General features: G+C 39.3%; 1 protein-coding gene and 1 long non-coding RNA gene across 4 annotated transcripts in view; one reads left to right on the top strand and one right to left on the bottom strand.

The window, feature by feature from the left end:
* Positions 1–5,409: 5,409 nt before the first annotated feature.
* On the bottom strand, positions 5,410–13,744 carry LOC105355140. The gene is made up of 3 exons (XR_909626.2): positions 13,631–13,744; positions 6,417–6,573; positions 5,410–5,571 (listed from the first exon to the last, which is right to left on the bottom strand). It is a non-coding gene; the product is annotated as an uncharacterized LOC105355140 (long non-coding RNA).
* The window catches only part of ripor2 (RHO family interacting cell polarization regulator 2), a 61,172-nt gene continuing 50,723 nt past the window's right edge, over positions 6,684–17,132 (top strand). For 2 of the 3 annotated variants that reach the window (XM_011481282.3, XM_004074377.4), the window contains exon 1: positions 13,694–14,040. In XM_011481282.3, the coding sequence (XP_011479584.1) occupies positions 13,962–14,040 (79 nt within the window). In that variant the 5' untranslated portion in view covers positions 13,694–13,961. Of the gene's footprint in view, positions 6,806–13,693; positions 14,041–17,132 lie in introns of those variants that run through there. The other variant, XM_020707345.2, reaches the window with a different exon arrangement.

The following is a 17,132-nucleotide window of genomic DNA, read 5'->3' as shown; positions in this document are numbered from 1 at the left end:
TGAATTTTTTAAAAAGACTTCGTGGCTGTCTGCTACTCTGACTTAAACTTAAGTTCTTGTAATTTGTGATTGCACTTGGGGTGCTATATTAACTCTTCCTCCTCTCCCTCCCACTCATGGTGCAGAAAGAATTAAACATAACAGGACAAAATAACTCGGCAAAACAGCTAAACAACAAAACACATTTTGTCAAAAACCCACACGATCCAAATCCGTCCAGACAGACACAGGGAACGGTATCCCACAATCCCTTGCGCTGCCAATCTAACAGCAGCACCAAAGTTACACCTACTTAATTAAATTAATTTGAATGAAAGTAAAATAAATGTCTGATAAATACGTGTAATTTTTAAGTTGACTGAAATCAAAAAATTGATCTTATCTGAAGAAAATAATTAAGTTAAAGTAAAAAAGTTTATCTTTACAACATGAATACGTGGTCTTATCATCCTCTAACGGTGGAAAAAGTATTATCTGAGCTTCTTCAGCCACTAAATCATCTTTAAATGGACACGCCATGCTGCTTCACCTCTCTGAAAACAAACTAACCTTCAACTAAACCTGCTCCTGACCAGGTTATGTTCAGAGCATGAGTTGCTATGGGAACTAAGCATACTCTGAAACATACCTCTGTTTTTGGAACTGAAAGCTGAGGTCATCCACTTCCTTAGCCTCAAATTTACCAAGGTAACTAGCACAATCTGCTTTTTGGAAAACCCCCCTGAACTCATATTGATTATAGATGATCAAAAACCCTAAGTTGTTTACAGCACTGTGGAATTTAGACACAGTTGTGTTTGCATTAATATTGTGACTCATCCATGAGTGTCAAAGCCACAAAGCATATCAAGGAATTCAGGTCAGGACTTTGAATGGTCCAGTGCAAAGTTTTGATTGTGTTCTTAAACCTGATGCTGTCTTTGTGTCAACTTTCCTGCTGCTAAACCCTCATGGGCTCAAAAACAAAAGACTTTTTGATAAGCTGATTTTTTGGTTCCATTTACTGTAATTCTGGACCATCCTTCAACATCCATCATATTTGACTGTACGTATGTTTTTGTTCAGAAAAATCTGTTACTTCCACACCAGATCTGCACCTTCAAAACTCAGCTTTTGTCTTGTTCAAATATTTTCCTAAATGTGATAAACCAACCTTTAAGGAGTTTTTATTTTTTAATTTTTTTTTTTTTTAGCAAAACTGAAATGAACCCCTCCATCTGCCTCATCTTCCTTTAACACAAAGCCATGAACACTGACTGACCTTCACTGAGGCATCTGTGGGCCTGCAGCCCTTCAGATGCCGATGCGAGCTCCTTTCTCACCTCTTAAATGAATCTTGTTGTGCTGCTGGAGTAATTACGATGGGCTGGCTGCTCCAGAGACAGTTCACCACTGGTCCCAGTTTCCTCTATTTGTTAATAATGGGTTTCACTGGGGTTATCTGGAGTACCAGAAGCTTTAGAAATAGATTTCTAACCGTATTCAGGCTAATAGATCCTAATTATTTCATCATTTGCTCCAGATTTTTGATGGATTACAGTTTTTAGTCATGTCTTGATTGTGAACAAGTGTGTCCTTTTGATAAAACTGGCTTGAAATTTTGTGTTGCTTCTTGAATAGCTTTATGGCTAAAATTTAATTGTGTGGTTTCCAACAGCAGATGGGTTGAAAATAATGAAAATATATTTTCAATTTAAGCAAAAAAGAATTAGTCATTGGGGTTTTGCAAAGTGTCTGGGTCTCAGCTTCTTCGTCTGTCTGTCCAACCTACCTAGGTGTCAAGTTTCACCTGAATGTGCTCCTCAGATGCTGCTAGTCGATAGCTGCTCTCTACCCTGAGAGAGGCCTCACTGTGTTTCTCCCCAGAGCTGGAGGAGTTGGGTTCCACCATGTCATACATAAAAGATAAAGCACTAGAGAGGGAAACCTAGATGCACCCTTCATAGCTGTAGGAGGTCTTCAGCTCCAGTTGAAGTTTTGTTTTGAAAGGCGTCTTACTCGTAAAGTAACATTTGGAGCTGCTGATGCTCTGGAGCGGGTATCTATCTTGGGCATGGGCGCTGGAAAAAGGGTTCTATTTCTTAATGGGTGAGGGGATTTCATACGCAGACACCTGGTTGGAAATATGGAGCTGCATCGACGCCTGAAATGGATCCGAAACCGACCCTGGAGGCCTTATGTCTGTCGCAGGAATTTCAACCGTGAGTGGGCTCTGACTTCAGATGCTGTGTTTACCTGAATTATGCTTTATAAGGCCTTTTGTCTCGTATTTTCTGCTTAATGTTCTTAATTAATTTACTCATTATACTTATTAAGTCATTGATATTCAAGATTGAACTAAGAAACTAATTTCTTTTGACAAAATGGCAAATTTATCACAAATTTCAATAGCATTAAGATTAAAACAGTTATTCGACGCACAAGTCTAAATGTGTCAAAAAATACAATAAAAAGGTACAATTGCCTGAAATGAAAACATTTCCTCTATAGAAGTTTTGCATCAGTTTTACGATATGAACAGACCAGTCTGAAATTGTTGGAAAAATCACATTTGTTTGTTTTATTCTTCCTGCTGTTTACATCTGCACCAGTGTTTTGGAAGCAAATTGTTTACATACGGCCAAAAAAAGCTGCTTAGCAAATCATTGAACATTATGTAACATAATCCAACAAATCCCTCCAATATTGTACCTGGAAAAACTCAGTCTTGCCGTTGTTTTCTGCTGTAAGGCATTCTTCCATTTAGCCTCTCTAATCTGGCTACATTCCTTTTGTTTTAGCTTCTTAAAGAGGTAAACACAGAGGTTATTGATTTTCTCCTCGTGCCAAAATCTTTGTCCTGTGTTAAGTAGCACAGTATCTGTTAATGGGGGCACTTGGTGGGTTTTTTTAGAGGTCAATCCAGAGTGGTGGCCTTGAATTTGTGGCTGTGCTTAATGCCCATTTTGCATTCCTTAGCTAAGAATAATCATGTAAGCTGCCATGTATGGTTTGATTAGACCAAAGCTCAAAGTTGAAAAAATTAAATAGAAAAAAAGAACATGAAGCTTGTTGTGAATGCTTTTTCTCAACAATTTTGACCTAAAAAAGAAACATTATTTTTTCCACATCTGAATTATGTTTCTCCTGAAGGTTAGGCCGTGTACTGCCTCATAATTCACAAAGCCCATCCACTTTCCACATCCACTCCACCCTACTCAGTGTCATGTGGGTGCACAGTTTAACCACTTTAAGGTGGGGGCGATGCAGAAGAGGTTTATTTCTCCACATCCTCCTGACATTGAAACCATCTTACTTTTTTTATCTGCAGAATCAGCAGACAACATTTAGCTCTCATGGATGTTGGTCTAACTAGACTGAATCTGCACGCTGCTTCACTCTGTATATTTAAATAATTAAACATATTTTTTATATGTTTAATATGTGTAATAATAATAATAATACTATTATGAGTTTTCATAATGTGTTGTAAATAACTGTATTCACAATATTGAGGAAAATTATAGATTTTAAATGATAAAGAAGAAAAGAAGATGCAGAATTTAAACAAAAATGTCAAAGAATAATGAAAAAGTGAGGGTAAATCCGCTAGAAAAGAAGAAAAATAATCACAGACACGCACACACACAAGAGTAATTTCTTTGGCATAGCTATTGTCCAGATTTTAGAACAACGGTATTTTGGCCCCCCAACTATGTTATGAAATATATTTTATTTATTTATCTTCTCAGTTGTTATTTTCTAGTAAATGCCAGCAGAGGGCGCCCACACAAACATAATGTGGTGACTGAGCTACAATCACATCTCTGTCTTATTCTTACTAACACTCAGAGATGAGTGAAACAACTCTGATCCCCATTGTGTGTTTTAAAGTGGTTTTATGAACTGCTCACCCTGAAAGGACTCCAATCCTTTCTTTCATCTTTCATCGTTCTATTATTAATTGGAGGGCAAAGAGGAGATCCTCTGACAGATTTAGAGTCTGGAAGAAAATAGCTGTTCCCTCATGCAGGCAGTAGGCTGCACCTCCCTCTCATTTGTCATCTGTCAAGCTCGTGTTTTTGCTTTAAAATAATAATAGAGACAATCAAAATAAACCACTTGACAAAAAATGTATCATAATTCCCCTGTGACCTCCTTCCTTTCTTTGGCTTTTTCTCATTCCATCCTTTCTCTTGCTCATCCCCCATTCTTCACCTCTGCCCTCCACGCATTTACTCGATTGCTTCTCTTGTCTTACATCTTCTCCCCCTGTCTCTTTTCTCCTTCTGCCCCTTGACTTTCCTCTCTCCTCCCTTTCTCTCCAGTTCCTCCCTTCCTCCAGATCTCCACTGGATCCTCCACTCTCCAGCCAGACCCATGATGATGTTCACTCTGAAAATCATCCCACTCCATAGCAACGCGCCTCCTCACCACTGTAGTCTCGACCGCCAATGCGGGAGGCGTCTTTGGGAAGTTAGACTACATCGGTGGCCATAACCCACTGCCGTAACTCATTTCCACACTGTGGCTTAAAATGTCCTCAGTTCCCACTCATGACCTTCTATGCCTTCTAGTACTGTTTTTTTTTAATTGTTCTCCTTTAAGCATTTACGTGAAATCGTGTTGGCCTTTTTTCTGTAATTTCACACCACAAAGTCTACAAGCGGGGCAGAGCGTGGGCTGCTTATGAACACAGAGATGGAGAGAGCTGAGAGCAAAAAGCACATGCAGTGATCACGTGCAAATGCATTTAGAAACAGTCAAAGATGCATAGATGTAGGATTGCAGAACTGCATTGAGGCAACGTGGATCTGCTGTCCACTGTAATATGACATCTGTATGAAAGTGCTTACACCAATCAGAAAATGCTCCTTGTCAAAGGACACGAGGATTGACAAGTTTGCTATATTGTATATTTTTTAAAGGATTGGTTTTATATATATATATAAAAAGCTTTTTTTTTCCAACTGAAATCTAATCAGACTGCTTTGAATCTACTTGAGTATTTCAAAGCCAGAGAGAACTGGCAATCCCAGGCTAACTCTGACCCATGAGCTCATGGTTCCTCTGTCAATGGGCTTGGACCCTTTTTGCCAGCTTTCTTTGTCCTTCTCAGTAGAACTCTTCTTATGGTGTCCAGGAAGTAGCTTTGCACGGTGTAAATTACCCTCAAAGAGATGCCAGTTTAACAAAACAGCACAAGTGCGGGTATGTGTTCCTACATGTCAGAGCAGAAGACTGACCTTCCTTGAAATGATGCTGGTGTTACTGATGGGAGAAAAAAAATCATTCAAATGCTGATGAACCGGACAGAAAAATCTGGATTCCTCAGTGAGAGTGTTTTAGTCTCTTTTCAGGTAGAGTCTTGTAGTAATAAAATGGTAAATGTTTTGGTTTTTGAGAAAAATCTATGACAAAAAGTAGTTGTTTCATGATTTATTATGCGTTATTTTTAGTTCAGCGATGATTTTTTTAACTGAAACAAGGAAAGAATGGCTTGTGGTCAAAGATGTCATCACTCTGGAGTTTCAGGATCTTTTCGACATCCTCACGCTTGATGATCAGATGGAAGGTCTCCTCCAGCAGCTTCTGTAATAACCAGAGCAGAAGGACATCATGTGTCAAGTGTTCCTTTCACCCCCCTCCATCCTGCATACATGTATAGGAGATAAAGCGCTTGTGCATTCAGAGATGCTATAAAAGGGAATTTTTGTTGTTTTACACACTATTGCTCAACCTTCCTTCCACATCTCCACCCTGCTTCTCAGAACATTGAGCTCCTCCCTGCAGATGTTTTTTTTTTTTTGGTGAAGTTTGCCAAAACTAGTCAATGTATCCCACCTGTGCTTGCTAACAGTACTTCTCTACTGATGGAGACAAACTTTACTGCTACACCAAGCTGCTCAGAGCTGCAGCTTTGGCTGTTAACTTATCGCTTCATTTATTTTTCTGAGTTGTAAAACTGACTTCCCCTATTTGTGCATCCAGCAGGTGTTGGCCACAAATAGTGATGAAATGGGCAGCGTGGGAGAGGAAGCTGTGGCTTTTCTTTGAGACATTGCCGCCCTGGTTGCCCCACCCTGCTGCAAAATCTCCCCATCTGCTGCTTGGATGCCCCCTTGTCAAATATAGTGAAGGATTATGAAATGTCGAATGACCTGCTTGCTGCTGCGTTTCATTAACAGTTAGACATGTGGTGTGATTTGATTCCCACAGCGTGTAAATGTGGGTTTATGTTTGCAGCTGCTGATGAAAAGCAGAATGCTGGGTTGTAATTATTTCAAAATTATATAGGGATGTGATGTAGATTTGTAAATAATAGTTCAAATTTAGTGCGGAATCATTTTGAGAACTTCCTGCATGATGTAGATGAGAATATCTGTAAAATGCTAAGATAAATAACTGAAAAGCAAATTCAATTTAGAAATGCTTACATGTGTGCCATCAACCTCTTCCAGGTGTACCCGGTGGTGGCGTCGGCGGCGGCAGCAGCAGGCTGCCACATTGGTGCTACTGTCTCTGCCGTGACAGCCTGCACAGCTGCCGAGTGGTGGCTGTATCACAGTCATTGTCTGATGCCCTCTGTGCACTCTGGAACGGAATTAGAAAAGCAAAGGATGAGGGACTGAACAAGAGAAAAGGATCCAATTGTGAAGGAAAGACAGAGGAATACAATAGCAGCAGGGAGAGACAGCCAGAGAGCTCAGAAATAATAAAAAGGGTGACAGCATTAAAGGAGGTTTTGGCCTAGAGCTGCCTTTTGGTGAGATGCATCGCAGAGCCAAGACATACCACCACATGAAGACTAAGAGATATGCATACAGTAGGTATTCACTGTTTGTTCTATTTTACTTTTTAAGCCATTTTTTCTTGGCTCATTCAAATCACCACGCTTCATCCTTCAACCAAACCTTCACAGGTTTTTTTTTTGTTTAGTATCTCTGAATATGTAGGAATGGATGCTACAAAATTGACTTTTATACTAAAAAATTATTTTACAGTTTGGCTTATGGCTTGAGTAATACCGTTTTTTTCTCTAACTTATGGTGTTTTTATTTTGTTTGTCAGGTGTGACCAAAAACAAGACAAAAACAAGTAAAAAAAACACTAAAAATATATTTAATTTGACCAAAGACCAAATTGTTCCAATAATGTCCATCATTTGATTATTTTCTTTGCAGTTGTCTAAACTTGCTGTCCATGGATGAAACAAATGTGAGTCAACATCCACAAGGATGTCTGGGCAGGCTGTAGTTTGTTGGTGTCTTCCATTAAAGATTTGAGGAGGAAACATGCGACACAAACAAACAAAGAAACTTGAACATGTGCTCCTCCAATGAGTCAGAGAGTGCCATGGCAAATTGGATTTTATACGCAATGCCCTCTTTATTGTTTCCCGGGCAACCAGTCACCCTTTCACAACCATCCCGTTCTGCTGTCCTTCTGAAAAAGCAGAGAAACAGGGTGGAGGGGGCTGAGCAGGAATGATGGAAGAGGGAGAAAAATGTTGTGTCATTAAAAAAAAAAGCCTGCCTGAATTAAAGCTGTGGACATGAAACGCTTCCATCTCCTCGTGTTTGACACATTTGTGGGGGGGGTTACATGGTGTTGCAGGAAAAACGTACACAAGTTCTTGAAAGAATCATTTTATCAGGATTTTATCATCTGGCTTCTGATTTTACAGCAACATCCTTTGTTATTTAGGCATTTATATTTGTGATCCTGAGTTTAGAGTATATGAACTGCTTGGACCTTTTTTTTAAAGGTAAAAGGAGCAAAGGTGAGAGTTCACACCTTAAAATTTGGCATCCTGGTTTTGAGCTTGAAAACACCTTTTGTCTCACAAACTACACTAGCTGTCCATTTAGTGGTGGATCGGATCTTTAAAGTCTGAAGGTTTCTTTAACAAAGAGGATTCTCTGTAGCTTGTGGAGTTTTGATCAGTTTGTCCAACAGACCTGCCAGTTTTGACGTGAACCGCTGATTTCAAGTGAGGGGAGATTCCAACCCTCATCATACTTTAGCCACCAAAAGATGACACTACATCCATGCATCTTCTCCACCTTACAACTCCACTGCTATAGGGAGCTGGAGTCAGTGCTCAGCATAAGGTTCCTCCTTATGTCCTAGATGTGGTAATAGCGGGTCTGACAGTGAAAGGCAATTTTGAGAGTCCATATATAGTAGAGTGAAGTCAGATCAAAACTATCTGGGCAGAAAATGGCTTAATTGTTCTGCCAAACGGGCGAGGGACATCCCAGCCTCTATCTGACGTCCACCTTCCAAAAACCTTCAGTAGGATGATTCAAAGAAATTATTTGGTTTGCAGAAACTCATCTTCCAACCAATTCACTACGCAGCCCTGATTTACACCTGTCAAATGTTGCACACAGCTTTTCAAAACAGACATAAACTGACCACAAAGTCAGAACCCATGTTCACAGCTTTGCTGCTCATCCCCCAAACAGGCATTTCTCACGATTGTAGAGCCATTTAAAAGAAAGGGAAAATAGATTTATTGTTCACATTTTATCGTCTAAAAAAGCCTAGAAAAACGTTTGTACATTTGATGAGTCACTGCAGCCACAAGAGAGAGGTGACCTCCAGAAAAAAAATGTTTTATGGCAGTTGCGTACCGTAGTGCTAAGTAAAGCACAATGGCAGTCATTTTGGTGCGTTATGTTGAATAATCTGTTTTTGAAATGATCCTTTCCCCTGTTCTCTGGCCTTACACACACCTTTCACGACACAGAATGAGTCTGGATGCTAACAAATGACCATCTCTATGCAAATAAGCAATGGTCAAGGCCACATCAACAGGCAGCGTACAGATGCTTATTTTCAGGGTCAGTGGAGTGGAAGCGTTGGAGGCAAAAGCCGCCCGTTCATCCCCACGGGATACTCATCATCTGGCTTGGTTCAGACACCAAAGAGTGCTATTGTTTCGCCACATTTTAACAACACTATTGTACCAAGAGGGTCTGATTGTGCTTGCCGCAGTGTCAGAGGAACAAACATGTATTTGTGAGGAGCGTGTTTTTTTGTGGCAACATGGGAGAATGCTCAGTTTTGTTTGATGGAAGTACAAGTGTCTGGGTATGTTTGTATCCCGAAGCATAAAGTTCATTCCAGAGGAAATAAGAACAACAGAAATGGCAAACAGGAGCCTGGAAAGGTAGTTCAGGGTTAGAGGGGGAAAAAGAGCAATATTGAGATTTTATTTGAAAAATAGATGCATTACTGTTGGAGCAAAGCACATAAACGGGTTTCAACAAAAACTTGCTTCGCGCATGACTCATGAGGTATTCAACAGAACATGAGATGGTTATAACAGTGCACAGATGGGAGTGGGATGAAGCTGCATAAGATAGTAGACTTTGCTTTGCATGTGTCATTGTGTTTCTGATTTATCTCCTTAAAGGCTGTTTTCCAAGCACCAGTGTCTCCTCCATTACCATCAACAGACTAGTCTGAAAATGAAAAATAGTCTATTATTTCTTTTCAAAGCTAAACTTGCAAAAGGCATTTATTTTTAAATGCAAGGCAATCTTTGATGCAGTTTTATTCTGCAATACTAATTTCTTGTACTAACTAATTTCAGATTTGTCTGGGATTTCTTGTTGCCACTCAGCATTTGTTTTCCTTTAGTTCCTCCTATCATGTCATCACAATTGCAAATAGAAAGAATGAAGGGATACCTGAGTGTTGTGAGTATTTTAAGTGCAGTGGACTTGGTTTCGACTGCAGTCAAGGATAGATAAATATGCAGACTCAGAAATACTCGTAAAAATGATGTGCCAGTTTTAATAATCACAGTCAATAGAAGAAAGCGTCTTTAAAAATTTATGATTTTTCATACTCAGTCAGGACACAAAACACCTGTTGTTGTTTTTGGTTTGCTGCCTTGTCTAGATTTGCTTCATTGTAAATTGATTCCAATTATTTTCCCCCTTGAGCTCTAGCCTTATATTGAGACAGCAGGTTGAGAGGAAGGAAAAGTGATCATAAACTGTCTTAAGACCAACTTGGTCTTAAGACAAAATTTTGGTTTGAAATTCGTTTGTCTAAAAAGGGTCAGCAAGAGCGTTGACAGGAAGTGGGATTTTGTTAAAACCTAAATCTTCTGTCAATTTCTTTACAGTCCCACTCTGATTATATTTTGATCTATTATAAAAGTGTTCCCAGGTCTTTTAATTATGATTTAAAAACCCGACATAGGACATAGTTTCTGCAGAGTAGAGGTAGTTCATTAGAAATGTGACTCATAGTTGTGGATGGGACTATTGGCACGTAGAAACCCCGTCGCTCCTTCCTCTCCCTGTTGCAGAGCAGAGCAGGGAGCTTGTGGCCCGCTCAGCATATTTTCAACGTAACAAACGGCATTTTTATTAGTCTGCCCCAAACAATTTGAATAAAAAAATACTCCGAAATGAAATTTTAAGTTTCATTTTCTGTATGTCCTCCATCATCGGAAAAATGCCACAAGAACATGTTAAAAAAACCAACAGCCAAATTGAAATATCTTTAAAAAAAACATCTAAGCAAATATGGGCTAAAATGAAAACGTGTCAAGAAATATCTCATCAAACAGGAAAGATAAACAATTTAAAAATACTTGTTCATCAAAACTGTAAATTGTATGTTTTTTTTCTCTAAAATAAAAAGTCATAAGGACAATAAAGCTAATTTAAAGATTTTACAAACCACAAAGTAGCAACAACAAAAAAAATCTATAGTAATGTTATTTATCCTGACATATTTCAAAACATTCTAGTTCCTATGAAGAAATTGCTAAATATCTGCACCACATTTCTTATTTAAAGAGTAAATGACAAACCAGACAAACCAGCAAAATTGTCTTGAAGCCAGCTGCCATGTAAACTGGTATTTCCATTTGAAAGATAACATTTGCCAAATGCTCTCAGCTGTCCCTCTGAATGTCCAAGAGTAAGGGATACCTCTATGGTCCTGACAAGAGATCTCAGCAGCTGCTTAATCATTTAGAATGGAACTTGAAGAAGATATTTATGTATTCAAGATGAAGACTACTAAATTCACAATTCATCAAACATCTGATAATGTGTGTAACGCAGCAGAAAGGATCCATAGAAATAAATGTAAAATTTAGCACAAAAATCACACTTTTTCCTTCAAAGTGAAATAACATGAGTTTCTAGGTTTTAAACACCCTTAAATGCACAGTGGATGTCCTAAATCTCCACTTTTAAGATTTTGATAATAAATATCATATACTGAGCCTGAATAAACTGATTTCTGTGATAATCTCCTACAGACGGGTTTATTGCTGGTAATATTACTTTTGCAGTAACTGATAATAGTTCAGTTCAATTCAATTTTATTTATATAGCCCAATATTAGAACAATAATCATCTCAACAGGGTTTCATACCGGTAATTGTATAGTAAACATAAAATCATAAGGATCATGAAGTCATAAAATTCAATGGGTACTGGTAAATTAGAAACTGAACTAACTAAATCGACTGAACTAAACTTGGCATCCCTGCCCTTAAACCCTCCTTCGCGGAAAGGAAAAACTCCTTAAAAAATGGTTGAAGTTTTTTAAGGATAGTGAGACTTTACGGTGTAGCAGAGTTAGAGATGTCCTCCTCCCTCAGTCTGAAATCCCTTTAGGAATGTAAGGTTGTCCTCAATAGCTGAGTTTTTGAATAACAAATTCTTCCAAATTTGAAAATCCAAAACATATTCTTATGGGATTATGGATGGGTCCTATTGAGGACTTTCCCTTGAGGGCAAAACTCAGCAGGACACCAGCCCAGACTGGAATTCAATTCATTATCTTATATGATAAAGAAATAGAAGAAGAAGAAAAACCTTGGATATTCCAACTAATCTGTGATTGTCAAATATTGATAAATGTCTTTGGTTTTATGCTACACCATTTTTACTGAGAAGTCTTTTTCCAACTTCTACGATATTTGTTTTCTTGAGATTTAAGCTTTTTTCTTTTTTGTGTTTTTGCTTACACTGCAAACACGGAATCTCAAGATGTACGAAAGACCTTCTTTCAAAGACTTTCTTTCAAGAAAAATAATCTTATCAAGAAAGCGTTTCAATAGCAAAACAATCTTAGTTTGAGAAAACATGTCTTAGTGACTAGATAGATTTTTTTTCTCTAAATGACAATTCTTGACCATTTTTCTCACCCCATGGGTAGATTTTTTTGCTTATTTAAAGAAAATCTGTCGGTGGGGTAAGGATTTTTTTAAAACCTATTGAAGGGGCTTGTTAATCTGTGGCCCTTCACCACACATCTTTTCTTTGGTCCCTCTCATTGGGTCGCTGGACAGTCTGCTTGTTTTTACCCAAATGATGAACCGCACCAAAGTTCACTTGTAAACAAAAGGCAGCCTAGAGTTCACCGGCTCAAAAACTCCCGTCGGAGTTCAGGAAAGCTGTAAAACAAATTGTAATTAGGCTCAAACAGTCCAATGTGAAAGGATCCTCAATCTGTTTTATTGAGAAGGTTAGAGTCTGTGGTTCCAGCATGGGACCCTCCATTCTTGAACGTATAGCCCATAGTGTTCACACTGGAAAGTCAGGGAGGGCCTTCTTCTTCTTTTTTAAATGTTGCTTCTGTTTCCTAGTGCACGTCCGCTACCTACAGTTGCTTGGTGTGAAATGTCAAAGTAAGTCTTTGCTCCAGGTTTTTCTATTCTGATATGCCAAAGACTTTGTGACATAGAATTGCAGCCAGGCACAAACTTAGAGTTAAAGTCTAATTACCCGTCTCCCACTGTTCTCCTCATTTGACCCATCTTCTGGGGGAGTGGTGAGCTGCAGACATAGGACTCATTTGGTGGTCAACCCCTGCCTTACCCCCCATCGCTCCTTAATGCTGATTGTCAGTCAAGCAAGGAGGCATTGGATCCCATTTCTAAAGTCTTTAGTATGGATCAGCCCTGGATTTGAACTCATGACATTCAGGGCAGACATTCTTCCACAAGGTCTTTTAGTTCTGTTGCCTGTTTTCCTCTATGATCAATTTTCAAACGGGCTGACACTTCTGTGAATCATAAGGGACGCCATTCATACGTCACTACCAAATCCGAATCCCTGATTGGTCAAAGTTTGACCTGGTTTATCTTCAAACATGCATTCAATGGCTGCGTGTTTTGTATATGGAGCCCAAAAACGGTCACAGAAACTTGTGTAACTTGTGAGAGTTTCGAACGCGGAACCCCGAAATGTGCATTCACACGCGTTTACGTAGACTTTTCACTGGAAGTGGGCGTTTAAGCGCCCGTTGCTGAAGGCAGTGTGAATGTAGCCTTGGAAGTTTTTCAGCGACACTACATGACAAGACATTATCAGCTCTGTTATGACCATTCTAAGTTGTACTGCATATAGGGAACTATATGGCACTGGTAGCCAATGGCAGCTTCTTGTGTCATCAAACATGTCATGTACACACCCAAAAGGAACAGACGTTCACACCGTTTTCCGTGTCCCTGCTGGCTCACGAACAGAAGCCAATTATTCCTGTTAATCAGCAGGCGCTCAAGCTGACTCACTGTAGAGAGCCATATTCCGCATTTGGACACGAATGCACACACCACCGACCCTCCCCGTACTGTAGTCACTCACACACACATGCGCACACTTACTCATACAAGTGCTCTTCGAACAGTTTGCTCTCACTTCAGCTTTGCACAGGATGTTAGGCAATCAGGGTTGTTGCTGAAACCCAGTGAAGGTCGCTGGGGTTACTCTTTCCCATCCACACAGACGCACGCTTCACCTGACGCGAGCACTGCCGTGCGCGACAGCTAGAGCTCAGTCCCAGTTGTCTCCCACTCGTGTGAGGAGCCTGCTGGTGATCGGACTGTCGCCTGGAGCAAGTTGGCCGGACTGGAGTTGATTTACAGCCGAGTCACTCTCTGAGGCACATATTTGTCTGCAAAGGGAGACGTTGGAGAGACGAGAAGAGGAGGAGTAATGGCTATGGCCAACATTGCAGAGGATGACCTGGATGAAATGATGCGCGAGGAAGCGGAGGACGTCTTCTTTGAAGACGGTAGGAATGCCAAGGGTCAGCTGTGGAGTGCTGGAAGTGGGTGAAGCTTTACTGGTGGGCTTGCAGCTGCAGTGGGAGTTCAAGCTGGTCATGTTGGTTGGTTTGCAACTGCGGGTTGAGAATGAGGTTAAGATGGTGTAAAACAAAAAAGAGCAGTTTTAGGTTGACTCAAGGGAATCTCCTCAGCTGTGTGGGTGGGGTTCACTTTCACATGGTTGAATAATATCTAATAATCAAAGATGCTACAAGGAAACAGTTAAAAATGGAGCGTTAGTAATATGTATAATGCCATAAAACACCAATTCTGGTGACCTAGAACCATAAATTCTTCATGCTTTTGTCTCCAGCTCTCTATTGCAGTGTTTGTATTACAGGTTTGTTTTTACACTTTCTCTCTTCTTGGAAAGCAGAGAAGGCTTTTGCAGTGTGGGTGTTCTTGTATAACAGGCAGATGTTTCAAACCAAACATTATGCACCACTTGAGGTTAAACTTTTGTTAGTGTTTCAGGGCCAGCTATGGTCACAACCTGTAATTGAGAGAAAGTAAAAAGTGAGAATATATCATTGTTCTGTTTTTATGTTTTATCTTTATTTTAATTTAGGTTTCGCACTTTATTCGTCAAATAATGCACTTGTCTTTTAATAAACCCCGTTCCCCCCATCCCCAAGGCAACGGTCAGTGTTATGTAGTTAGAGCCTAAATAAAACCCATTCAGCTCTGTAATAATATTAGTATGCTGTTGCTTTGTTTTTTTTTATTTATCTGTTTTTTATGCTAGCAGGTCTGGTTGCACAGGTACAGGTAATGTCAGTGTCCACTGCTCCACAGTGCCCCCTAGTGGTTCCTTTAAACTGACATGTTGCAGCTGCAACAGAATGATTTTAGGAATATTTTACACCATTCTCCTTTTCTGTATGAAAATGAAAGAGAGCTTCAGGAACTCCAACGCCTTTAGTTACGTTTCTTTCTTTTATATAGCTGCTCAAATCTGCATTCCGTCTTAATCTTGCTGCTGCTAAATTTCTCATTTAGTTTTTGGCAATAAAACCTCGGAGGTGCAGAGCTGTCCCTCAAAGTCTTGTGCATTCTCTCCCCTCCTGAGTTTCACCAAAACGTATCCCAGAGGGCGGTGGTTTATTACACTCATTTTGAGCTAATTATACAGATTCTCTTAGGTGTGAATTATTCTTCCAAAAATGTACAAAGCTATTTTCAACATTTGCCACACACGCTCACAAAAGCAGAGCTGGACATGCTTTATGCACATTTGAGATGTGAGCACAGACTAAAATATTGGGGCATTTTTGAGCTCTACTACAGCTCACATGATCTGAATTTGACAGTCAAGAAGGCAGTCCTAGATGTTTAATGTCTTGTGTTTGTTAATGTACCCACTGACCCCATTTTCACAGATATTCTCTGCTGCTAAAAACTCAGCCAGAAGCAAGCAGCCAGATGACTCTCTGCAGCGACACAGCCAATCACAGCTCACTGATTCACGTAGAGGCTGGCCAGCAAGCATCAGTGGGTTTATTCATAGACATGGGTGAATTTTGCAGAATTGAACCACTTGCATGTTCTGTTCTAATTAGCTTGTTGGATTAGTGGTGTAATTTATTCTGTGTTTTGCATTTTATGTTTAACGGTTTGAGTCTTGTTGCGTTTGAATGCAGATTTATCAGCCTTGGCCTACTTGGTTCTGAACGACGACTTTCATCACCATTAGGACTGAACAAAGAAACCATCTTTACAACTTATTCTGGAGTGTTAGGTGATGGATCTGATCTTGTTTATTAAAATGTAAAAAAAAAAGGTCAAAAAGCCCCTTTGGCCACTGTTTCCAGTCAAGTGTCAAACGTTTGACCATCATTTTAAAATTAATTCAAAACTTATATGTAAAACTAATGTCTTGTTCTCATTCCTGCAGATGAAACAACAGTAAATGTTTTTCAAAAAGGCCTTTTTGTTTGCTCCTACAGCGATGTGTGGGAATTAAAAAGAAGAATAAACAAATGAAAACTGTTCACAAGTCCCTAAACCTAGAAATCACAAAGGTCTTAGAGGTCGAGCCTCAAGCCGAGTTTTAAGTCTCTACAGGTGAGGTTTAAATCCAAGACCCCATTTCTGATCAGCAAAACATGGAAATAATCTTGTGTTATGGTGAATATTTCTTTCTGGTGATAAACATTACATCAGAGTTTTGTGGATGCGTGCAAGACTTGAGAAAATTATCTTCTGACTTAATATAATAACGTTTTTTCTTTTTTTTTTAAAATAAATTAAGGATTTATTTTCTTGATTTATTATATCATCCATTTGCATTTCAGTTAATTTGCAACTCAATTTGTCAAAACTTTTAGAAAATAATTAGTCTTGTGAACATCTCTGATTTTGAGAGCATCACTCAGCGTGACTATCTACATTTATGCTCAAAAATCATAAACGTGTTTGTGCAAAGTGTTTGCTCCTTTCACACTCTTGTTTTACCAGATTATCCACTAATGAGGAGCAAGACTTCCTACGGATGACCTCAGCTTGACATTATCATACCATGACTTTTCAGCTCTTTCATTTCTTTCTACTTAATGTTATTAATCAGCACTTTATGATTTTATCCTTAATCTTGAAACCCTTAATAAATGCCCAATGTGAATCAGATCATCAGAAGCTCCAGGTTTCTACTTGAAACAGCTACTCAAAGCACACACTTCCATATGTGTAGATGTTTTTTTTCTATTTGCTGTTCTTTCAAGTAGTTCTGTGCTGAGGTCTCTCTGCCACTATAGAGCTAATAAAGCAATTAGGAGACGTGACAAGAATAGCCTCAATGGCACTGACCTAGCTGCTGACTGAGAGCTATTTCCTTTCAGTACTAAATTGTCTGAAACAAAAAGTTGTAAAATGGATGGTGGGTTACTTTTCACACTTCTACTGCTGTGTTGAGTTTAGTTAAGTCTTAAGGGGTTACCTCATTTTTCTGGCCCTCACAGAGCTAGACACAGCATTTTCTCACCTTGCCTTTTTCTTTTTTTTTTGTTCACACCTACTTTGACTTCAATACAGATTACATAACCAACCAAGAGGCTCCAAG

This window comes from Oryzias latipes, chromosome 11, assembly GCF_002234675.1.
Source record: "Oryzias latipes chromosome 11, ASM223467v1".
NCBI classification, from domain to species: domain Eukaryota; kingdom Metazoa; phylum Chordata; class Actinopteri; order Beloniformes; family Adrianichthyidae; genus Oryzias; species Oryzias latipes.
This window is presented reverse-complemented; position numbering and strand designations above follow the sequence as displayed.